Source organism: Mycteria americana, chromosome 18, assembly GCF_035582795.1.
Source record: "Mycteria americana isolate JAX WOST 10 ecotype Jacksonville Zoo and Gardens chromosome 18, USCA_MyAme_1.0, whole genome shotgun sequence".
Classification (NCBI taxonomy): domain Eukaryota; kingdom Metazoa; phylum Chordata; class Aves; order Ciconiiformes; family Ciconiidae; genus Mycteria; species Mycteria americana.
The window spans coordinates 7844162-7869003 of record NC_134382.1 but is presented as its reverse complement, the minus strand read 5'-3'; the positions used below and the strand labels follow the sequence as shown (position 1 = coordinate 7869003).

Sequence of the window (24842 nt, the reverse complement as noted above, 5' to 3'; positions counted from 1 at the left end):
GGGACAAAGAGAAGCCTTCACATACCGCACCGAACAGCACTTGGAGCCTGCTAAAGCTCCACTGCGCTGCCTGAAAAAGCCGTACGTGTCAAACAGGCAACGCAACACGGAGCACTCGGACTGCCTGCGCTTCAGCGAGTATGGGAGGTTCAGCATCCCAGATCCTCCTCTGCTTGGCCTTCTGCTGGTAGGAGGGGTTGTCCCACAGTATGGGAAGCTCTACTTCTGTACCCACGTTGTGGAAATCCACACATAGGATGCTCCAAACTCTTCAAGACTCAGATTAGCCTGTGCAAACTCAACAGAAAAGCCAGAGCTATTTTTCTGGTTCATCTTGCTTGGGGATCTAAAAGACAATAACCCAGAACGTAAAAAACAAACAAAAAAAACTCAAAACACCACACTCTGAGCCACCCCCCTGCTCTCCCCCCAACCTTAACTACAAAATTCAGAGGAGTCTGATGAAGTTAGTGTCATGTAAATATTACTTAAAAACACCTACAGGAAGCTCAGCACGTGGCTTGTGACACCAGTCACTGGACTTGAGGAACACAAACCATACCAAGAAATCAGGGCATGATCAAAGCCAAGATACGAGGTTTAATCTCATACCAAATTGCAGTGTGTAACACCATATTCCATCTAGATAATTGTCTTTATCACTCCAGCAATAGAAATATAACTATCTGGCCTGAGTAAAATCTCATCCTCCCCTGCTTTAACTGGCTCTTTAGTTAAGATACAGACCATAAACTCTCATCAAATGAACATCCAGTTCAAGTAACACTTAACCTTCCCTGGTGCTCTTTGCATTTGGTCAGGTATTTGACCACTAGAATTGCAGGTTCAACCTATTCCTTTGAGAACGAAGATACATTTTACTTCATCCAGTTGATGGCACATATATACAAATTGATTCTCACCATTTGTATCAACTGTTCCATAACTGAAATCTGTTCCCGAGCTTTCGTCTGTTTAGTTTGTCAGCACAAGCAGTAGAGAAAGCTAAGTCAGCATGGATGCTAAAGGCTTAGTGAGAGCGCAGAGTGCTGTGGAGCATGCTTTTTCTCAGCTGCTTGGATTCAAAGCACAACATTAAACTAATCATACCTCCTGCCTTTTTGACTTCTACCGAATGCGGAGAAGGTTCCCAATGGTTTAATTTCCTAGGTTTAATTTCATAGGTATGTGAAGTATTATTATATGGAGACTCAGGGCTGTACACATGTAGCTCTCATTAGACGGGTATGTAAAGCTGCGTATTAGCTCCCGCCAGCTCTCTGAGCCAGCAGGACAGAAGCCAGCACTGATTCAGGAATTGTTTACCCACAGAGCTAATAAGAACCCATGCCTCTCAGATGGATGTGTTAGCATGGGCACACTTCCACACTATCGAGACCGCAGGGGTTTTGGAGGAGAAGTTGTTCAAATCCTGCTAACAGCAGCAAAGCTACTGAAGGACTGTTTGCACCTAACTAGGTAAACTTGCTCTTATCAGATAAGGTCATGCTAAAAATAATTCTGTGGTGATAGGGGTCCCAAGACCTGGAGACTCTTCTGTCTCATCCATAATTCTGCACTGCCAAGACTGATTTGTGGCTTGCTTCTAATTTTAAAGGTCATGGTCCAGCCAACATCACTGAAATAAGATTGACTGCCATTTTTGTCTTTTCTATAATTTTTTTTTTCTTTTTTTGCCAGCTATGATGTATGCTCAGTTTTCACACAGCAAGGGGTTGTGGTGATGGGGAAATCCCACCCTTATTTTTGAATGCAGTAGACATGAGGCAATTCTGCTGGGAGGGCAGCAGCAGTACCAACCAAATTATCAAGTGTCCCAGTTCTGGCAGCCTGGGACGTGGTCAGTTTTGTGCTGGGAAGGGGACTGCCAAGCTCATTTCACAGCAGTCAGACTGCAGAAACTTGCAGTCAGTAATGATTTGGGCTTGATGTGAATTGGCAGCAGATGCTGATGAAAAGCATTTCTCCCACATTGTAACACATCTAATCGCAAGTGCCCTCAGTCAAGTAAGGTCCTAAACCTTACTACTTACGGCTCATTTCTCAGTACATTATAAACTAGCAGTTCATTATGTAACATATAAAGTTGCATGCAAACAAGATGCCTCCCTATAGTTAACTTATTCCTAAATCGTTATCTTTGGCACAATTACTGCTAAAAACATTTCTGTAGCTGTTTTAAGCTCTGCCAAAAATAGTTTGAGCAGCATTTAAAATTAGCTTCATTTTCTCTGTGTGTGTGTGTATATATATATATACACACACACACACACACTTAAAATGAACTCTTTTTGCATGTCTCCCTTTTCCTTACCCTCACTGAAAGTTTCAGATTTCATAAGTAAGTCTAGGAACTCTTCATATCATAAGGAGCACATACAAATGTTGGTGCCATCTCCTGACCTTTGTAGGTTGTATCTTGGGGGCCTGCAGTGTGAACACAATAGAGATAAGAGAGACAGTAGCAGAATGAGGTTTAAGTTTGTAAGAAAAGATGATGCTTTAGGAAAGAAGAGTTACATATTGGTATTTAAAGGGGAGTAATTGCCATCAGAAAATATTGGAGTTCTACAGGCACTGACAGCAAGGTACAGCAACTGGATGAGCTGATACACCACCATTGTGGAACAGCCCGAGCGTTTCAGGAAGCTGAGCACTCCACTCCAAATGGCTGCGTTCCTGTGGGGACTGGGATTGGGAAGCAGAAGAGAACATTACAATTTGATGGATGTAAAATTGCAACAAAACAGATAACTTACTTATAAACACCACTCATTACAAAATCAGTATGACATGTCTAAAACCTAACCCCTTCTATATTAGCCCTGTTACAGAATACAGCAACCTTAATGGTAAAGACCTAATCATTTGGAACAAATACCTCAGAGCTGCATCACATCTTATTGAAACTATCATTTTAAAACACTTTTAACACTTTACTAAGGGACATAAATCACCAGGCTCTGAAAGAGGAAGTGCAATTATCTGAATACTGTTGCTTCCAATCAGTTAGCAATAAAAATATGTCAAGGCTATTAAAATGATAAACACTATGTAGTTTCATTTTTTTTTCTCACCAGAAAGCATTAAAAATAGATGACAAAAATGCAGAGCAGCCTTCAGACATTTCAACAAACCTCATAGTGCTGGTAGCAGAGCAACGCAAGCACACTTCAGATACTGACTGTATCTTAAGTACATTCTTTCAAACAACTTACAATCACAACCAAATTAATTCTGAGTGCAAGCAGGTACAACCTTTGTTTGTGTGTTTGTTTTTTAAAATCAAAGTTACTATCACACCATTGTAGGCACTAGCTTGGCACAGCACAGCTACGTTTTCCTGCTAAGCTCAGCCATTTGCAGCAGACAGCATTTCTGTGCAGTCACACACCGCTGAATCTCTCCACCCAGTTATCTACAAATCTCAAGTACGTGAGAGAGCCTCACCTTTTCTATCAACTTAAGTATTCTTTCCTACTCTTCCATTCTCTTTGCCTATGCAACTTAGATGGCATCCTGTGTAACTGTAGAGGGACGAGCAAAAACCTTATTGTTCCTTTTTCCCAGTTAGCACCAAGTTGTCTCCCTGGCTTCTTTTTCCACTCCCCTTCAAATTCTTCTATAGTTTAACAGCTTTCAGCCTTCAAATCTTACTGTCAGGAAGTTACAGACTTGCACCTCTAATCCCAGGTGTATTTCCAAGCAATGTTCCCAAGAAGCTTTTGATGGAGGCAGGGGAAAGAGGAAAAAAAAAAATAGAGAAAGACACAAGAGAACCTCAGGACAGGCTCTGTGAACTTTGATTAATGCCTAGGGGAAGGTAGGTTGAACCCAAGTCATTCTGTTTGCACAAAGCTTTATCACTTAACCTAGCAACCTGCATGCAGTTTCATACAGCAAAATACTTCAGAGTGTCTGTATGCAGTATCATTTCTGTTTCATTCTGTATGCATATGACACAACCTTCTGGAGGGCTGATAACTGGGTAACAGGTTTTAGTGAAGCACAAGGCTTTAGACTTACAATTTTAAGAAATGATTGTCACAGTCTTCCATCTAGGATGCACTCGCCTTCAGATGGTGTCATACGGCTAAGGGAGACGGCTCCTCTCAGGTGTGCAAAATACAGTCTCAGATTGTTCCCTGTTGTTGTACAGCCACTTACTGCTCTCCCCAGTTCACTTACTGCCAATTTCACCCACTGAATTCAGTGGGGTGACTAATGGCAAGGACACTTCGTACTTCCTCTTCCCAAAGGCTGTTATATTTTGGTGTGCGTGGTGGTCAGAGCCCATTTAACTGACAAATCCACTTTTAAGTCTTCCTCTCCCAGTGGGATAATTTTCCAGGTCAATTTCTCTCTGTGTGCAACACTGTCACCTTGGCTTTGACAACAGTTTATGAGACTTTCCACAGTGCATGCACAGTAGGCATTAAAGCATTTGGCTTATCCTTCCTCATCAGCATACTTCACTAAAAGCAGCATCTTTCTCATACATCAGGCTACTTCAGCTAGTTTTGTGAGGGAAAAAGAGTATTGCCGAATTTAACTCCTAGTATTTCGGACCATACGGCTCAGCATCCCAGTTTCCTTTGGCTCAGCTCTTGTTGTTATGGATTGTTTTGGCAGCTGGAGTTCAGACCACAAGATACACTTGTAAGAAAGAAATCCAACAAGAGTACCAAATTCCCAGGGAGCAAAGGGAAAGGAAGAAAAGAACACACTTTTTAAAATTAACCAGAGATCAGATGGGGAAGATATCCAAACTCCCAAACCCAAGACCATAATCTTCCCTTCAATTGATAAGAAATTATCCTGATTATCTCAACTTCTGGTACATTTGGCACTGTTTACCAGCCTCCTCTTTTAGAGTTTTCTTGCTACTCCTGCTACCTTCTTCGAACGAGACTTAAGTAAACATACCCTAATGTAAAAATTCTGTCGTTTACTAAAGCTACATTCTCTGCTAAAGAGTTACTGTCACATCACTACAGGGAAGGCCATTATGGGTGGCTTTTGCCATATGGTTATAAGGTGTGAAGATACAGCCTGCAGAAGAACAGCCTGTAGAACTGGGCAGCATCATTCAGCAGACTTTTTTTTTTTTAACTTCAGTTCTGGTGGAGGTAACATGCCATATGAGCCAAAACAACTATCTACTTCGGGTGCTAATTTTGCTCCCTTCGTTCTGTGCTTGAAAAGGAAACACATGAATGACCTCCACAGTCATTAAAAAAAAAGCTCAAATGTGTTTATTTTGGCACTATTTAAAAATATACAAATACATTCAATATCAGGGTTCATTAAAGCCAATTTTTTAAAATATATATCCATATGTATTATTATTTTGGAGGGAGATGGAAACCAAAACACCACATTATATATTTAATTTGACAGTGCAAATGAATGAGAAACTGTTTAGACCAGGAGTCCACTGTGTCAGACAGCAATAACAAAAGCTGAACAGTTCCTGAAAAACACGAAAATAGTAAAAATACCTGCTGCACTTAATAGACTTTGCTGGGGGGTGGGGGGGTGGAGGGGAAGAGAGATGTTATCACTGAGAAAAAACTTGACTGCACAGAAGTTAGAGCATTAGACACTTGACATTAAGTTACAATATGCACTTGAGGATAAGACAGGGTTCAGACAGTACAATGACAGGAGTGATTCTTCAATAATTTATGTGTATAGAAAGAATATATTAGCAACTAAGCAATACAAGAATGCACTATCATTGACAGATTCGCAAGCAGAAACTCCCTGCTTTCAAAGGTGCAGTTTCTTGGCATTATTTGCATAGTTACTCCTTTTCCTTAGCGGTTAGGAAAATATTCAGCAACTAAGTTCAGGAAAAACCTATGACCTCCAGACATAATTTCTACCTGTGGAAAATCGCAGCAGTGCAAAGATAAAAAGACATCAAAATGACAGAAACAAAACTGCCACCTCCTGAACTTGGAACATAGGAACTACAAATCAAAGCACATTTCATATTGAAAGCCGAAGGGTCTCAAAACAGCATTGTCTGCTGTCTTTAGTTTTGTCCAGTAGAACAAAAATTTTATTTATCATTGTGACAGAAAGACAATCTTAAGTTTCTCCATACAGCGATTCAGGCTTTTTTTTTTTTAGTATGGGGGCCTCTTCATGGTTTGTTCTTTATCCCCAATCTTTATCCTAGCTTGTTTGGATGCTACAAGAGATCTCATTACCTTGTAAGGAGAGAGATAAGAGAGAGATAAAAGTAAATACCTCTGCACTGAAACTTACATAAAAACAGGTCTATTCAGTAAGATATATTTATCTCCTCCCATCCCAGTTCTCATCTTTTAGCTGTGAATAAGCTTTTAACCACAGAGAAAAGGGAATCTGGATCACAAGGTTTGGACTCTCCATATGGGTGTCATGTCAGCTCAAGACAGTTATGTTCACATTTTCCTGAAAAAGAGAAGCGACTGTTCCAGTTTATGTTCATGCCAGTGGATGCTGATGAAGAGCTTCCAAGTAATTTATTTTAGGAGCATGGACCCATAACAGAGTGCCAGCTAAACCAAAACAGGCAATAGCGACACAGGTAGGTGGGAATGCACAAGCTGCATAGTTATAGTTTCACATATGGTAACAGTGACACTTCAACCAATTTAGCAACCTCAGGTTTTTCACTTATTTCCCAGTCACCCACTCTTAGGCCCATACCACTGTGCCCATTATGCTGATATATGTGTTCACATGGCAACAGAGTCAACCATGCCAGGAAAAAAATTGGTGAAGGATAACCTAGCCAAAAAAAAAAACCAGCTACTTTAATTTCCTGATCAAGTGACTGCTCAGCCACACAGCTGGTATAAGATGGGCAAGAACAAGCATCTGAGAGTGGGGGCTATTTAGGCTGGCACTTTCAACAAGGAAATACTTGTTGAGCTCTGTCATAAGGTGCTGGCCTGCAGATGTCAGGCATGTTAATGAAGGGCTTGACCAAAGAAACCCCTTATTGCATTGGCAGAAATTCACCTGACCTCTCCAGTTCATCTCGATACTCACTGACGTGTCTAACGGATGCACGGCTACCCTGCAGGAATTTTGGCTTCCCTTCCACTGCTGTGTTAAGGGAAGGAAGCTAGCGGAGACAGTCTTCGCAGGACAGACATAGCAGTCTATCAGTTACAAAGCCATGGCAAATGGCTCTTTATCCAAGGACTGAGCTGAAGCCAATTGGAAAAGCTTCCCAACAAATTCCTACACTTGGGATTGGACCCATACCGACCACAGCCTTCAAAAGCACCAAGAACAACAGTATCTGGATAGCAGGTCTATATTCACAGTTAAAAACCAGGGTCAGCTAGGTCATAGGCTGAAGAGGATGTTCCAGGAGGCATCATTTTTTGCTTCAAAAGGATACTGCATGTTAAGTATTGTTATATCGTCCTACAACGTTAAAGCAGTGGCACTTAGTGTTAGCATTTACCAGTGGGTCCTTCAAACCAGTGCACATCCTTGAGTAATTCCAGTATTTTGTGTTGGCCTGCAGCACCACAACATTCAGCTCTGCGGACACAGAACACATCACAACACAGGAAGAAGAACTTGCCAAAACTGAAAGTGTACCAAAGAAAGGCAGAAAATCTTTAAAGATTTTAAACACAGCATCTGTAGGAGACAAATGAAACCACAGAGCTGGAATAGTGCATTTCAAGATCACCAAAGCAGTTCACTGAACTGGATGTAGCCTGCCACCAGTATCTTTGCATTAGTTCATTTCTCTGTTAACATTTGGCACAAATCCTTGGACACAGTAATTTGGCTTCCATTTAGGTCAGCTGCTTGCGATGTTTTCCTGGCACTTCAGTGGATTCAGAAAAAGTTTCTTCGACACTGTGTACACTTATAAAGTCCTCAGTCAAGAATGAAGGCTAAACATTGCTGACCCTGGTTTCGGAAGAAGAGATCATAGCAGCAGATGCAGACGTCACTAGTGACCGTTCTCGTCTGACATATCGTGGCTTCCGAACTGAAATGGTGGGCACAGAAACATCATTAGCACCTGCTGTATAAGCATGCCTTTATCATTCAGTCATAACACCACATGCCATCCAACAATTCCTGAGTGACCAAAGTCATTCTGGACCGTAAAAACACCCCACCAAAACAAAAAACCCTACATAGAGCTGATAAAGCAAAAGTCCACAAATAAACTTTTTAAACAGGCTTCTAATGGCCTACTAAATAAGGTACTCATTACAAACTGGCATTGCCATTATTTGTAAGTGTTTACAGTACATGTATCTTTCCATTTTCAGCCCTAACAAACCCCCCCAAACTGTACTTTCTTTTTAAACAGATTTATAAATTAAGGTCAGGAAACTAAGATTTTTCACAAGCAGCACTGGCTGTCAGTTTAACAGCCAGACCCAGACCAAGTTTGGAACACATCTAAAAAAATGTTTAAAAGTTAAAGACTGCATTAATAGAAATTAAATTTTAATGATACCATCTTGGTTAAAAATGCCTATGCATACATGAGAAGTGAGACCAGAAATTTTGCTGAGCTTAGAAGGCCATTATTTCTTAAGTTTTTAGAAGATTTGGTCTGTCTCACTTTTAAGTCACCACAAGTTCTGTCATTGTCTTGAAAGTACATGGATCAAGCATAGAGACAAGCTATTTTACTGTATTACCCTGGCCAAATAAATCCACTTCCCTAGCCACTCTAAATTAATTTCATGTATAAATATAAAATTTTCTGTCATTTGCAAAATATATCCTTTACTACCTACTTCTTTTCAAACTTTGTTACATGGTCAGAGACGCTTAGAAGAATGCCTTGATTTGATTAGGTGTAATCCATTGCCCTTTTAAATATATATTTCGGGAGAGTCATATTTAGATATTTCATGCTTTATTAGGCTCTCACTGGCTCATTAATAATGTAAGAACAGCATATACTATTTCCTAGAAGTAGCACAAAATTAGGGGCGCACCAAAAAGCAAGGTTTTGCTCTTGGATTACCCAGATCTGGTCTAAAACAGCAGATTAGAGTACAAACTTCTGAGTAATATTTATAGGTTGAAATTATGAAAAAATTGGGGAGGAAAATTGAGACAAGCCGATTAGATGAAATCTTCCCCACAAAATAAATTTCTGCCCGAGTTTCACATGTATTAAAAACCCACCTTGCCAAAAAGAGCCAACCTACAAACACCCATTCCACACACAAAATGGTATATTCCAAAAAGTCTGTGTTATTTGTTTCAAGAAGCTGATAGGCTTCAAATCCACAAGCCTGAAAATAAGCCAACCTGGCATTGTCAAGAAGATTCCAATCCTGAAAATAGGTCCCAGACTGAATAATTTATTTTTGAGCACTTATGAAAAAATATTGCATCTACTTGTAAGACTTCTCTATTAGGATAGAGAAGTCAAAGATCTATTTTAGGAGCTGTCAAAGATCTATTTTAACATAAAGTACTCCATCAATACTGTATGCCTACATTAATTAAAGCAATAAATCCTATCAAAAAGGTCTACTAGACAGATTTCATTGGATTTCTGTCCCCTCAACAGATTCCACAGTTCTATACCAGACTTTACAGGTAATTCTTTTGACTCGCTGTGTGTTCTCAGCATATCCACTTTGAGATAGTTTGCCTGCTTTTCAGTAACGAGATGCATAAAAAGGAAGCCAACAGGTAAAAATATTTGTAACAGCATGCCCCAGAGAACAGTTCCTCACCTGAAGAAGCTGGGGGAGGTATCATGGATGCCTGCATAACAGAAGAATGATCATGTCAAACAAAGCACCTTTTGTCTTCACAGTCTTTCATTAAGAAATACAGGAACATTTTAGGGTTCCAATAATATTTACTGCGTACATAGTCTTTCTGGGAGAAAGTAACTCAATAGAATCCATGCGGTCAGTATTCATCTTTCACCTTTTTTCCAGTTTGGACAGAGAACCCCAAAACATCTTTTATTTTTATTTCAGTCTCTCATACATCAGATTAAGTAGCTCCCTAATGAACTGTTAAAACTTTAAGTTATTGTTTACTTGAGGTTTTAATGCTTGCTTGTTCCTATTGGAAGGACAGAATTTACTTACTGTTTCACTAGGCTGGAGAACAGATGCTAAAAGAGAGAAAGAGAGAGACTAACCATCATTAATCTAGAAGGCTAGAACTGCTAGTTTTCTAAAAATACATGCGTGCAACAGAACAGTTCTATTGTTAGAAAAATAGTTTTGTCACAAAGACTACCAAAACAGATCAGAACATTCAGAAATCCCATTAGTAGAATACATTGTCTGTAGGACTCTCTTCAAGATTAGAGATATAGGGTTGCAAAGGTCTCCAAGAATGACTTATTTTGCTTTCAAAGAAGGTAGCCACAGCACTATCTCTTTAACATGAAGACGCTTCAACAGGAAAGTGGCACTTTGAGCCAGCTACCAGAAAAAGCACAAATAGAAAACAATTGAGCAGTGAAAGATGCAACCCTTTTATACAAGAGGTTGCTGCCTTTATTGGCCACATGATAATCATCATCCAGACAGAATGAAAGCTAACATGATAATAAGCCAGAGAAATGTTTCTAATGCTTCTCCTTCAACGGAGGACACCAATGCTTTAGCCTGCTGGACCAGAGTGAACTATCAGTACAAAATATGGAAGTCAGACCAGTACCGCTGAAGCCTCAACAGCAGTCTGGTGTCCTGCCAGCTTAGAGATGTCATAGCACAACAGCTCTTGACCCACTTAAAAACTGAAGGAGAATCTTGTACTAAATTTACTTGAAGACACATGCAGAAGCAACCTAGAGGTTTCAATATGGCAGCTGTGATTAGGATACTAGCAGTTCCTGCGGCACTGATCAATTCAGACCTTCGGTAGCTACTGTTGTACACTTTTACGTGAAATGATACCACAGAGACTGGAATTGTGATGGTCCGTGAAGTTACTATGACTAGATACAACATTCTTAGCCAAGCAATGGAATTGTATTGCTCCACCCACCCCGTTCTTTTTCTCTTTTTAAGCTTATGTCTATTGTGACAGTCTAGCTTGAGTTTGGTCCTGTAAGACATGAATGAAAAAAACAGGAGGTCTATTTATTTAACAGGCCTAACCAATAAGCAGCTTGCTTTCAACAGAAGGAGCTCTAACACAGCAAATGCTGTGCTAAGGTTGTCATGGGAATCATTGGAAGTGACTGCATAGAAGGGGCGAGACAGAGTCATAGATCAGCCTCAGTTTCATGCAAAACACTGGGCGAAATGGAGACATCACCTTCCACATATTTTGCTCACCACCTCCCAGAAACTGAAGACCAGTAAAATGTGGACACATAGAACAACTTCAGAAACTGAACCATCTGAAAGAGCCAGACATCTTCATAAAGTCTTGGTGCCCTATGGCTAAGCACACCCCAGATGTTCTTTCCCTAGCTTTTCTGGAATCACTTTGGCATGAAGTCAGGTCACTGCATTTTAGTTACATGGCTTCATTTCTCAGTAACAAGGATGGCAGAAATAAAGAATAAATTTCATTATAAAAAGAAAAGCTAAGGGGTATTTGCTTTAAAAAAAAATAATAATCAGGCAGTTAGCTCTTCCAAGCCCCAGTAAATCCTGCATTTAGAGGGCAAACACAGTTGAATGAGTAGTGCAATAATGAGGAACCTCAAATTCTATTCCCTTTTTCCTGCTGCTGACACATCCACGGTAAGTACACTGCCCTTTAGTATTATAGTTCCCTTCTCTCTAAACCAAGAATAAAAAACAACTGCTTTTTGTAAGGCTTTATAAATGTCTGGCATTTTGTGTACTGAAATAAACAAGTATTATTAGGTTCTATAAAAATGCCCTCTGTGCAAAAAGCACTGACTGATTTCTTTTCTTTTTTTTTCCTTTTTGAAATCAGATATCTAATATTCAGTGACAGCTAATGTCAAGTATTGTACTCCGGCAAATCTTTGAAAGCTACAAAAAACAATAGCTGGGTTAGTGAGAGGTACTTAAGCACACTTAGACTGGGAAGACACATCCTCCGCACTGCCATGAAAACATGATACTGTAAACACAGAGCAGGAGAAAATTTGTCATTAGTTTGCATTGCCTTGGATGATCAAAAGAGATAGAAATAGCTACATAAAGTTAGAACACCAACATGAAGAAATTTAGAAGGTTTTAAATTAAGAAACTGAGCAAAGGCCAAAACTTTAGAGATTAAATAGACAATTACAGATATTTTACCTTTGTTTCTTCTGTAGAAAACATTAGGAAGTTTATTGGCACGTTTGAGGTAGAAGAAAGAAGCAACAGACAGAATCAGGAATAAACTTATGAAAAATGTCCCTAAGATGAGAGAGGCTGCCACTTCCGGGCCCCCTGTACAGGGAAAAAAAAAAAATATAAAAAGAGAGAGAAAAAGAGACTATTATTCACTAGAAATCTCTTCTACTAGAAGGGTTAAACAAAAGATAAAGACCAAGTTCCTGATATTCATAGGAGAAAAACAACAGTGGGTTGTTTTTTTTTTTTTTTAATATACAGACAGACCTCACTGAAACATTTGCAAAGATCTTTCAATACGCATTTTGTTATATGAACAACTTCCCCAACCCCACCTGCCAAATGTCAGGAAAGCCTTAGCCTCTACTTTCCTGAAGATAGCCACAAATTTTTAATCTATTGTTCTTTCTTTTATATAACTTTCAAAACCAATGGGAGGCACTCAACATTAATATTATTCTTTTATTCCTTAAGTGAAGTCTCTTAAAGACAAAACTTGTCAGCAGACAATATAGCACTGGTACAGTACACCCAGTATTATGTTTTCCACAAGTGACTGACATAGAAACCATCCCAAGGAGACAGACATTAGCAAAAGGTGCCCTTCCTCACCTCTATTCTGCATTCCCTGCCTCAATAAATGCCCTGCATATTTATTCTGCTGTTTTATTTATTTAAGATTATGATCCCAAAGAGCCAGTATTTTAAGAAACAAAAGTTGTTTATGAACTTGTTGCAGACAAACTAGGACAACAGATCTATCTGACAAGCTCCGCCTGAGAAGTCCACATTCTGAAGAGCACTAGATACTTCAAGTCAAGTATACACACATGACAAATGTTAGAAAGGGATCGGCAGCACCCAAGTTTGACGTGGCTGTTTAGCTTTCCTTTTTAAGAGCACTGATGATAAACACTCACCCTGTATCACTAAATCACTTCATTTGGCATCCTATCTCTTGCTGAAGCGTGCAACGCTGCTATCGGAATATTCTCAATTTGTATTATTCTTACCAGTGTCGAACAAGTATTTTTAGGAGATTAAACAAAAATGACTAGTCAGCAGCGATAAAAATCAACCTACAGAAAGGCTAACCAAGATGTAACATGTTGCCTCACCCCTAAAAACCAAAACTCTTGCAGCATAAGGTTCAAAACTCAAGTTATGGTGTTTCATAAATAACCAGCTCAGCCTGTACCAGAAAATCACTTCAAGATCACTAGGGACAAGATGAAAGAACCATTCAGTAAAATACAGTTACCTCAAAATTCAACTAAGACTTTTGAAAGGTTCTTGTTGAGAACAAGCCAGAAGAAGTAAAAATGGCTACTACATTTAGAATAAAACCTATACTACAGAAAAACATATTTTACAACTTGTTTCAAATGCCATGCCACGAAGGGGCTGGTACGCAGTGAATAATCACAAAGCTTGCACTCAATAGCTATTTCCATTTACTCACCTATGTTCTGTATGAAAGGAGTTACGGTGCTTATATTCATTTGGAAATTCATTCCTCTGATACCAGCTGTAATCAAAAAGAATTTTTTAAAGTAAAATCTGACAAAAACTACTTTTTTTTTTTAAATCTCAGTGAAAGGCTATTATACTTCTAAATTATTTGAAATTGTATAAGAATCCTGATTTCTCCCATGAAAAAATTCATTACATCACTTTTGAGAATTTCAAGAAAAGGAAGTAAACAAGCATCATCATAATTTGTCCAAAAAGAAAATAATTCACTAGTGCATCTCCCAGAAACTTAGATCAAGTTTATCTCTTTCATTAACAATATTTACCAGGAATTGAATGGTTCTTAACTCTCAAACAAAGCACATGTACAAAATGAATCTAGCCTTCTTAATATAAATTTTTCAAGAACTCAAATACAGTCTGAGGTATGTTGTGCTCTGGAGAAGTCCCTAGCGAACACCCTCAGCAAATGCTTTTTTCTTACAGCAGAGATTAAAGCAGCCACAAAATTCAGTATTTACTGTACGTTTGATACAGGTCCTACCCTGTAAGTTTAATCATTTTGATGTTTAGGACTTTTAAGAACTTTCACTGGACAGAATGATTTTTTTTTTAATGTTGCATTTGGCTTCACAGATTAGGTACTCTAATACATAACAAGATTTTGATCTTTGATTTTTTGCCCCCGCCGCTAGACTCCTAGAATGGTTCCACAGCACTCTGCACAGTTTCTGCAAACTAAATTTCAAAGTTTCCGTAGGTTTTGTTGCATGTTCAAAAGCTCAAAGTTCTATTAGGACTTTGGAAAAGGCTGAAGTTTTACAAGGGAGGGGGAAAAAAAAAAATCTGCAACATTTGATGCCTTCTTGAACAGTCTTTGCTGGACCACACATGCAAAGAGATCTCAGTACCAAAAAACACCCATCAAAATAAAGGGATGGTAAATGACTCACTATTTCTGCATTCAGTCAGATTGTAAACAGATGAAACAGGAAGAGTTTCATTTTTGCATTTAATGCAGCTGCTACTACCATCCTCATTCCATCGTCTGTAACAACCTGCATAAGAATAAGGTGTACAGAGGTTTGAAAACAACAAAAGCAACACTGGAAATATTTTCTAGTCTTCAGAAAGAGGTAGGGGCAACAACAGAAATTCCCTCCATTTGGTCTACTGGTTACAAACATCTCCTGCTTCCTACTATACACAAGTTAAGAGGTTTCATTTCAAAGTGTTTATTCCAGAAAAGATATAACCTTTCAAGGGCCAAAAAGGAGCAAGAGTTACAAGCAAACAGCTCCCAGAGGGCAATTTCAACATAGCTCCATCGACTGCTTCACATATTTTAGTTTTGAGAAAAACGGGAAGTGTCTAACAACCTGTAACTACCCTCAACAATACTAAAGAAGCAGCAGAATTTTACCATTTTCAGAGGTCATACACTGTCGAAACAAAAACTCATGCCATTTTAACATATAGTATTGAAAACAGAAGTAGGCAGGGACAAAGATGCTAAGAACCAGGAGGAGTGTGCTTGGATGAAAAAAAGATGCTGGCGTCCCTATAGTCAGTTGCTTGAAGCATGGCAAGCTAAAAATATGAATACTGCCATAATACAGTCTTTTTCCCATGCCTCAGTCCTCTCAAGTATTGTACTATTTGTTTCACCTTAAGAAGAACCCAAGCCCATTTAAACTATTCTGTGACAGATGGCGAGTGTTTTATATCAGTCACCCTACCATGCAGGCTGGAAACTGATTAAACTTTCATCTTGGCCTATGTCTTCAATGTTGAAATCTCTCAATTTATGTTTAAATGCACATACTGCTATGTTTTTGTTAAGACAAAAACATTTTAGGGCACATCTTCAGTAACAACTTTATTTAATACAATAAAGCTGTGGTGGTTTCACTCGAGGCTTAGACTTGAGACATGAAGCTTAGAAGGATATTCCTACTACATCATATTATAGTCTACATTTAAAGGAAAAAAGCTTATTGTGCTGGCTAAAATCCAGTTCTATAGAGCATTGAGCCAAACTGGTATCAATTATCCCATAAAGCAAACCATTAGTAAGGTGCTGATTTGAAAACAGCTCTGCTACTACGTTTTCCTTAGAGAGAAGCAGCATGTTTGATGCCCACAGCAATAAATTACATCTGACACTTAATCTAAACACAAACAGACCCAATGTAAGGGCAAAGACTTTCTACAGTAATAGGAAGAAAGCATCAAAGCACTTATCTGACACCAAAGATATTGGTAGATTATCAGGTTACAACAACATTTAAGAGAACACAATCCCCTAACTTGGAGACAATTGTTTATGCCATATCTAAGATCGTTCAGAAGCAAAAATGAAGGCATGAAATGAAGCAACAGTTAAGGGAAGCAAACGAAGCAGTGAAAATAGATAGGCTTAAAATGCTTTAAGAACCATCACGAGGAAATGACTGAACCCAGAAGCGGACCCCAATTTTTAAGTCACTAATTCTCTTGTTACTGTGGGCTCTGAAGCAGTTTTCCTGCTTTTACTCTCCGATTTTAAATAAAATGGCATTAAAAAAAGACCACCCTTTTGCTACTGCTGGGAAGTGACAAAAGAAGTTTTTAACTCCATTTAGAAGAAAACAACTCTACATATATGGTACAAGGAAGAATGAGGCATTCTGTGCTAACAAGACAATATTGAAATTATTCTTAATGCTCCCTTAGATACGCATTACAGCATTTTTGCTTTTTATGCTCATTATATGGGCTTTTAGGGCTTTTAAGCATTTACAATAGCTGTTACATAATTCAACTGCACACTAAATAAAAAAGATAAATAACAACCTTATTAATAGTTGTCTATTGTCCTTACCATGCAAGAACAACATTTGTGAGTCATAAGAAGCATTACCTTGTATATATAGAGGAAGAAAAACTTCAATATGTACATGCACTAATTATTTTGTTTTCACCCCCCAATTAATCACGCACTGTATTTTGGTGTTAACTGTCAAAAACAATCTGGAATTTTATTAAAAATGACACATGATACCTGGACTGCACTGGTTGGTTACTGGACAGGAACTGTTAGAATCCAACATATCCACACAGCATTCTGTTTCTGAAACCTAAGAAAAGAAATTACATTACATTTCACACAGTTCTTAAGTTTACTAAAATGCTTCAACCAAAAAAAAAAATCCACAGAGAACACAGGGGAATAATCAGTAACTGCAGTTAAAACTTGCTGGAACTTTTTCTTTTTGCATTAAGTAACCTTACAAGGAGAGAACAAGCTAGACGCACCATTAAGCTGATTTTGACCTGGCAGCTGCTACCCAAACTAACACTTTGAGAAGAAATGCACACTTTAGTGTTGACATTGGACAAATCCTCAAAAAACCACTTTAGACATGTACTCGCTAAATTCTTCAGTGAAGCACAGTTCAGGGGGGGAGTTATCCTTCCCACAGCACCACACAAATGCCCTAACAGACTTGCTCAGAAATGCTATTGGCAAAATGACTGGCCAAAACCAGTTTTCACTGAATGCCCATACTGCAAGTGATGATAACATCTACATTTGGCAGAGCAATCCAGCAGAACTACAAAAGCTTCTTCCTTCAACATTTAATATAAAATAATAACTTCACATATCCTGAAGGCACATAGTTTATTTTTATTTTTTGTTTGTTTATATAAAAGCCAGTTTCAAAATTATTTACAAATTACAGCAAGCTGTGACATAAGCTTAGAGATAAATGGTTGTCAGAAACTCTGTGGTTCTTTTGCTAGATATTAGTAACATCCCATATAGACTTGGGCATATCCACTCTCCGAACCTGTACAAGAAAAATAAGCCACAAAACTCCCATACCTTTTGAAGTTTTGCAGCTACATTCCCCTAAAGAATATAGCAAGTCAAACCAGTCTTAAAGGGATGAAATATTCTCGGTCAAAAGTAACAAGATCTGATCTATATTCAGCCATAGAAGTAACTTAAATATACCTAACACATACCAGCCAGCATTACTCTGCTTATCAGCAAAACCCATCAAATCCAGGGGTGACAAAGGTCAAAGCTATCAGGAGAAATGGTTGGGACTGTCAAAACTTAAATTAGTAGGCTGACGTCACACCGTTAGTGCATCATGGGGAGGTAGACTACAGTAAAGAACCAGAAGATCTATAGATAACATGCTTAAGACCAGTTTCTTAAAAAGTTTTGTTGGTCAAACTCTTCTGCAAGCAGGATTTTATACTCTGACCTTTTTCTGTGACTTGAAGCAGTGTTTGCTTCAGAGCTTCTCAGCCATTTGAAAAGTTAACTTTTGGGTTTCCATGTTTCAGATTGTTTGTAGTTAAACTGCCAAGCAGCTTGAAAAGTGTTTTTTTGATCATCAGGGTGCTTTTTCCACATGGTGCGAGGGATTATCAGTTGCATCCCTGCTAGCCTACAAGCACATGACTAGGAAGAATTCAATGCTTTAATAGGCAATCAGCCATCATAGCAAATTGACCCACTGTAACAGTTTCAGTTAATGACTGCTAGCAGCATAGGTCATTTCTATTGGATTAGAAAGCCTTCTATAAACTGCAATCTGAGAGGAAAATAATCTGATCTTTCTGTTTTTATAGCACCTAGCATGACAAAAAACAGGAAGTACCTACCGAACTTTCAGTAGATTTGCTGGCAACTTCTGCTACAAGTCTGGTTAAGAGAAGGACATATGGCACCTCCATGCCCAGGAAAGACACAGGCCTAAATAAGAACAGGGAAAGAAATTAAAATGTCTTAGTAATGACAGAGAAGTTATGCTTTCCCTTTGTTAAAGAACTTTTGCCAACACATTCTTTTTATTTGAATGCAAAGGCCTTTAAATTAAATATGCTGGGGGGAATGACTTACCTTGGTTCAAGATACCAATTTGAGACATTCAGAATTTTCCCTCCAGCTGCAGAGGGGCAGGTTCCTGGCTATGGCAGGCTGTGGTTGCTAAGAAACAAGGAGCCTTATCAGTCTGCTCCAAACTGAGCCATGCAGAGACTATTCCACACCCAGGATCTAAAAATCAATGTGATTGCAATAGAACAGTTACCGCCTGGCACCACCACTGATAAGCCTCCCCACAGCTACAGGCTCGTCTGGCTGCAGCATTGAACTGTGATGGATTTGTATCAGGACAGAGAGCACACGCCACTTTGAAAAGGCAATACTGCAATTAATTTCTCCCATGACAGCACAGTCATGAAGCATTAATGAAGTCTGTCTGTTAATAAGTAGTATTTCTCAATTGCCTTGAGAACAGACCTTCTCAATATGGAACAGAATATTGTGGACAGTCTGCTACAAGCCTTGCTCCCCCCCCCCCCCCCCCCTCCACTTTTGCCATATAACTCCATACATAACCTAATGAAAGTCCACATTTCTTACATTAAATTGTTTGGATAAACTAAAGGGCACTACGTCATGCTTGATCTGCATTGTTCAGACAATCCCTAAGGCAATTTTATAATATCTGCCTATTCTCTAGTCAATATAATGTTGGAAGCCACATCCAATTCTCAGAACTACTGTACCTGCAGCCTGGTAGCTTTAGGAAAACACAGTCTTTCATGTTATAAATAAAACATGGGGACAGACAAGGCCCTCTAACCAGAGCTTAATAAGAGGAAAGTATCTGAAAGAAAGCCTTCAACTGTAGGGGAAAACTCCTTTAGTGACTCATTTCACAAACTGAAATGTGTTACTATTTTTGTTAAATAAAAATCCAGTCGATGAGTTTTAAATTACTGCAAAATATGTATCATGACCCTTGGCAAGTTGTTTTTCTGAAGAACAAAATCACTGAGCAGTTCCTATGATTAATTTCCATTCGGTTTTTTAAATCACTTACACATAGCCTGTTGCCTCAACTTCAAAGTAAGATTAGTTCAGCTTGGTGGGAAAACTTATTATTATCCCCTGCTATCAGCTGAAAGCTCCAAGATCAAGGACTGAAAATCCTGAAAACCAAACCCCAGTCTTACTGCTACAACTAATTTGTACAGTTAGTGAGGATTGGCACAGAGCAGGAAAAGCTTGCACTGTCACACCTTCCAATTTAAGCATAACAATGGACGTCAAGCTGCAGTATCCATGATTTCATCAGTTCACATTTACATACATGTAAATAAAACGACACCTGTACTAAAATGAGAAGCAGACATTCGATGTAAGTGCACTATGCATGCGATGCCAGCTGACAAAGGCCGAGACAGTGCCTGATTAGCCTTGCTGTTGGCAATGTAGATTATAGGAATCAAGAAGTGTAAGCAGCAAGGAGCCTTTGTACATACAGAGATTCTCCAGAATGAGATACTAAGAGCTAGTTAGCTTCGGGAATGGTACCACCACCACCACATCCTGGAGTGAAAATTAAGATGGATTATGGCAGTTTACAGAACTGCTGGAAAGTGATGGCACTGCCAAAAACAGCAGGGAAAATTTAGCTTTGGGAATTTTACATAAGGATGGAAAGATACATTTCCAATCTACAGCTAGGCTCATAAATTGCTGCCTAAAAAGCTTTCATGTTATTTTTCAACAATAACCTGAGGTGACAAGATACCTCAAATGCAAACACCTGTTTTAACAAAAAGGTGAAGTCACCTCAGAAGATGAAAGGAGACAACCTTTCCAGAGCACAGCACATACCCCCAAAAGCCAAGAACACCTAACTTACAGCTTTGATGGTAACAGTTTCTTCTTGAGCACATTTGAGCAGAACAGAAGCTACTTACAACTCAGTAAATGATTGCTGATGTAGGCATTCACTTACCTAGTTTGACAGAGAGCTTTCCACTTGTCTGTGACAGTATAAGAGTACTTATATAAATGCTATGAATAATTCTGTTTTAGATCACATTGGGTGTAACTTTAATTTCCACATTTAACCTTTTAAAAACAGAGTTTTTTCTTTTTATGCCTGTCTATTGCAGTAAAAGTTGAGTGACACAACTTCAGGGTTTTTTGAGGCACTCCAGCGGGGTCTAATGTTTAAACAATCCTCAGGATGTGCATAGGGATGGATGTATTTTAAACAAACAAATTAAGATACTAATCAACAATACTGTTGCATTTATGGGCAGATATTTTTTCACAGCCACTAGTGATTCTAACAAACCAGAACATCTGCCCTCTGGCTGTTCTGGTAGAAATAGGACACGAGATCTATTTGCCCTCAAATCATCAGCCAATATTTTTTATTTCTAAGAGAGAGAGACAATATCTAAGCTTGATACATGTATTTGTTGTTTGGTTGGTTTTTGTTTGAACCAGTTTTAACTGCAGGAAAAGGAAAGCAGAGATGAACAAGCTGCTTTATAGCTTCCAAACATATCAGACACATGTTATATTTAGTCAATTTACATTTTACTCCAGGTCCCAGAACCACTTCTTCACATCCTGCTGCATTCTATCGGCCAGTAAAAATTAGAAGCCTATTAATACAATATATAAATAACATCTGTCTGAATGAGGCAGAAATTCAAGCCATGAAAGTAACACTAGATATCTACTTTTTTTTAGGGTAATGCCCATGAAAGATATCTGACAGACTTAATCACCCATATTCTTTTTATGGAATAATACGAAAAACATATTAGTGTTCCTAAAGTCTGGTTGTGCCACACCTCAGCAAGGCTGGAAAGAGCTTGTGGCTTGTAAGGCAAAGAATAAATCAAGTGCAGAACTTCCAAACAAGACAGCAACTTCAAGTAGGCATTGGTACTGTTAATTGGTCTCCCCGTACAAAACCACAGAAGTAACACAACTCATTTTAGTGCTTTCCAGCCACAAGTCAATCGTAACCATTCTACTGCCAACCTGAACAATATTTTACACCATAATTTTAATTTTAGAAAGGAAAAAGTCCTAGACCCTCCAAGACATTCAGTATACACGAATACTAACCATGCCTCTGAATGAAGTAGCTGAAGTTTTAGGTTTTAAACTAAGTACATGAATTTGATCAGGATGAGACACCCACAGCAAAACAATCTACAAGCCTATGGAATATGTTTCATGTTTGGCAGAGTTTTCTCTTTGGATTATGGAAAAAAAGATAATGTCACGCACAAACTGCAGCTGAAATCAGAAAGTATTTATGCTTGAGATGCCAACACAGTTTTGAGAACACAGACATTTTAATTAAAACAAGTATTTCACACCAGAGTTCCACATTTGAAACAAATCTCAAATCACTGTCAACTTGGATCTCAAGTGCCACAATACACATAAGCTAAACACATCAAGATTCACTAAGTGAATTCTTCCTCTTGTTGCTTTTAAAAAAGAATGCAAACAATTCATGAACACTAAGCACTAGAAGACTTTTTCCTCCCACTCCTGGAAGCAAGTGTTCTTTAATTCATCTTTATGTCTACATTTTCCATACATACAGCTGTGTATCTATTATTTCTGTTGTATTATCAATATCTTGCTTGCTTCCAGTGTTGCTGGAACATTGTTCGAGCAAGGTAATTTTTTAAGGTATATGGAAAGAGATGGCAGTAAAAAGAAACAGTGCCTAAATTTCAGGTATTTTTATAATTCACTCAGCAGATCAGAGTTTGAAACTGCATCACACTCATTCTGCTTGCCAAAGGCTTCTTAATTCTGATATGACCTTGAATTAGTCATGATAAAACAGAAAAGTCAAAACAGTCTCACAAACAACAGACTTGTAAAGGCATAAACTCTCACTTACCAGCTCCTTCAGAGGTATGCTCTAGAACACTGCATCTTCCTTTGATAACACTGAGCACTTGTGGTATGTGGTTTAGTGCTAATTCCTCATTGATGCTGCAACTGTTTCACAATAAACCTGCAACGGTAGAAGAACAGATACAGGTTGTGCTTAGAATAATTTTTTTATAAATTAAAGCTGAGGGAGGACTTGTTTTTCCAGCTTTCTTAACATGCACCCATGAAAAGAACTACTCTCCCTACCCTTACATCAAGATGATTATGTAATAGGCCAGCAACCAACAATTAAAAATACACACCTTCAGCTCAAGACAATGAAGATACCCACTTTAAGCTAGGCTTTGCTTCAAAAGCAGTTACATACCTGGAACGTGCCTGGAGCAAACACTAGTTAACACCAACGTTTACCGTTGTTCAGTTAACAAAAATTTGGTAGTAACACACTCTGCTGTTACAACAGTCATTGCAGCCTTAAAAACCAAGAGCAGAAATGAACACTGCTGCAATTTGGTTGCCAATAGCATAGCTATACACTACAGGGAAAGATACGTTGGAAACTGAATGTACACACGGCCTGTTTAGGGGTTTTGGGTTCCCCCCCCCCCAAACAGTGCAACAAAAATCTGTGTTATAGGGGTACATATTTGCTTGAAGTTTTATAAACAAAAAAACATCAAACACCCACAACCCCAGAGAGTGTCAGATTGCCAAAAACTGTAGTAAACCGTGTTAGTTTATTAGGAAAAAAAGTATTCGAAGTTTTATTGGACCGTAAGAAAGAGATGATTCGTTTCCAAATGCGTCTCGAGAACACCGCACTTCAACGTAAAATGCATCAGGAACCAAACAGCCTTGAAAAAGCTGGGCAAGAAGGACGAACGAGGGGCGACTCTTCCCCAGCTTTACCCTAAATGGCGAACCACTGCCGCTGCTCCCTCAGCCCCCGGCCCGGCCCCGGCGAGAGGGTCGGGGGCTTCTTCCGCGGGAACGCGCCCTCCCCGCCCGCTCTGTGCTCCCGCCGGCCGCACCGCTCGGTGAATACGTTTCTGCCGCCCCTGCCCACCCCCGGGACGCCGCTCGGGGCCGGCCCCAACACCCTTCCCCACACCGCCGCCTTCACCGGCAGCAGAACAGCGGGGGGGGACCCTGGGCCGCGGCTGGCAGCTCGCTCCCCGCCCGGCGGCGCCGGCAGGGCCCGCTCCCGCCTGCGGCCGGGCCGAAGGCTGCAGCGGCGCCCTCAGCGCCTCGCCTCACCTGCCCGGCGGCGCCTCCCACGCCCCGAACAATGGGGCAACGCCCGGGGGCTCGCCGCCCGCCCGAGAGCTCGCCGCCCTCCTTCCCTCCCGCCGCCCCGCACTCCTCCGCCGCCTGAGGGAACTGGCCGCCCTCCCGCACCGCCTCCTTACCTGAAGGAGCAACCTCCGGCAGCACCGGCGGCAGGTTCCCTTTCGTACCCCCCGCCCTCAGGCGGCGCCCTGCCCGCTCCTTCCCGCGGCGCCCTGGGAGTTGTAGTTCCCCCTCTCCCGGCCGACACGCAGGTTCCCCCACCGCGCCGTTCGGTCGGAACTACAAGTCCCAGCAGCCTCCACGCCGCGCCCTACCTGTGCCCTCCTCCCTGCAGGTAAATCCCCTCCCTCAGCCCCTTCCCGGGGCGTCTTCGGCAGCGCCGCTCGCCTGCGCGCGGTGCCTCCTGGGAAAGGGAGTCCCGCGTCCGGGGACAGCCCGAGGAACAGGCGGGTCGCGGCACTGCAGCTCCCGGCGTGCCTCGCGCGGGCGCGGCCATTTTAGGGGTTGCTTGGCGACGCAGACGCCCCGGGAGGGAGAACGAAGCCGCAGGTAGGCGGGCGGGAGGCGAAGGCCTATTCACCGGTCCCTGGAGTCTTCTGCCAAGTGGGGGTTATAATGATGAAAGAATTAAATAATTGATTAAAGAAGTATCAGGATAGGGGACACAAGCTACGGCACGTCTGGACTCCTCCCAAGCCTTTACACGTTAACACAAGTGCTTTGCGTGTGCAAAGAAGGGCAACGGAGCTGGGGAAGGGTCTGGAGCACAAGGCTGATGAGGAGCGGCTGAGGGACCTGGGGTTGTTCAGCCTGGAGAAGAGGAGGCTGAGGGGAGACCTCATCGCTCTCTACAGCTGCCTGAAAGGAGGCTGTAGAGAGGTGGGGTCGGTCTCTTCTCCCAGGTCACAAGTGATAGGGCGAGAGGAAATGGCCTCAAGTTGCGCCAGGGGAGGTTTAGACTGGATATTAGGAAATTTTACTTCACCGAAAGGGTTATCAAGCACTGGAACAGGCTGCCCAGGGAAGGGGTT

General features: G+C 40.4%; 1 protein-coding gene across 5 annotated transcripts; it reads right to left on the bottom strand.

Annotated features, from left to right (window-relative positions):
• Nucleotides 1-5271: 5271 nt before the first annotated feature.
• Nucleotides 5272-24217, bottom strand: C18H1orf159 (chromosome 18 C1orf159 homolog). 5 transcript variants are annotated; one of them, XM_075520665.1, is made up of 10 exons: nt 24126-24217; nt 22526-22642; nt 18447-18537; nt 16828-16903; nt 14738-14842; nt 13774-13839; nt 12273-12407; nt 10125-10150; nt 9759-9789; nt 5272-8035 (listed from the first exon to the last, which is right to left on the bottom strand). In XM_075520665.1, exons 3-10 carry the CDS (start codon nt 18516-18518, stop codon nt 7938-7940), a joined length of 609 nt encoding a protein of 202 aa, XP_075376780.1. In that variant the 5' UTR covers nt 18519-18537; nt 22526-22642; nt 24126-24217; the 3' UTR covers nt 5272-7937. The 5 variants fall into 5 exon arrangements, with proteins under 5 accessions (XP_075376780.1, XP_075376779.1, XP_075376782.1 ...); XM_075520664.1 differs by lacking the exon at nt 24126-24217 and adding an exon at nt 23931-24082; XM_075520667.1 differs by lacking the exon at nt 24126-24217 and adding an exon at nt 23779-23802.
• Nucleotides 24218-24842: the final 625 nt, after the last annotated feature.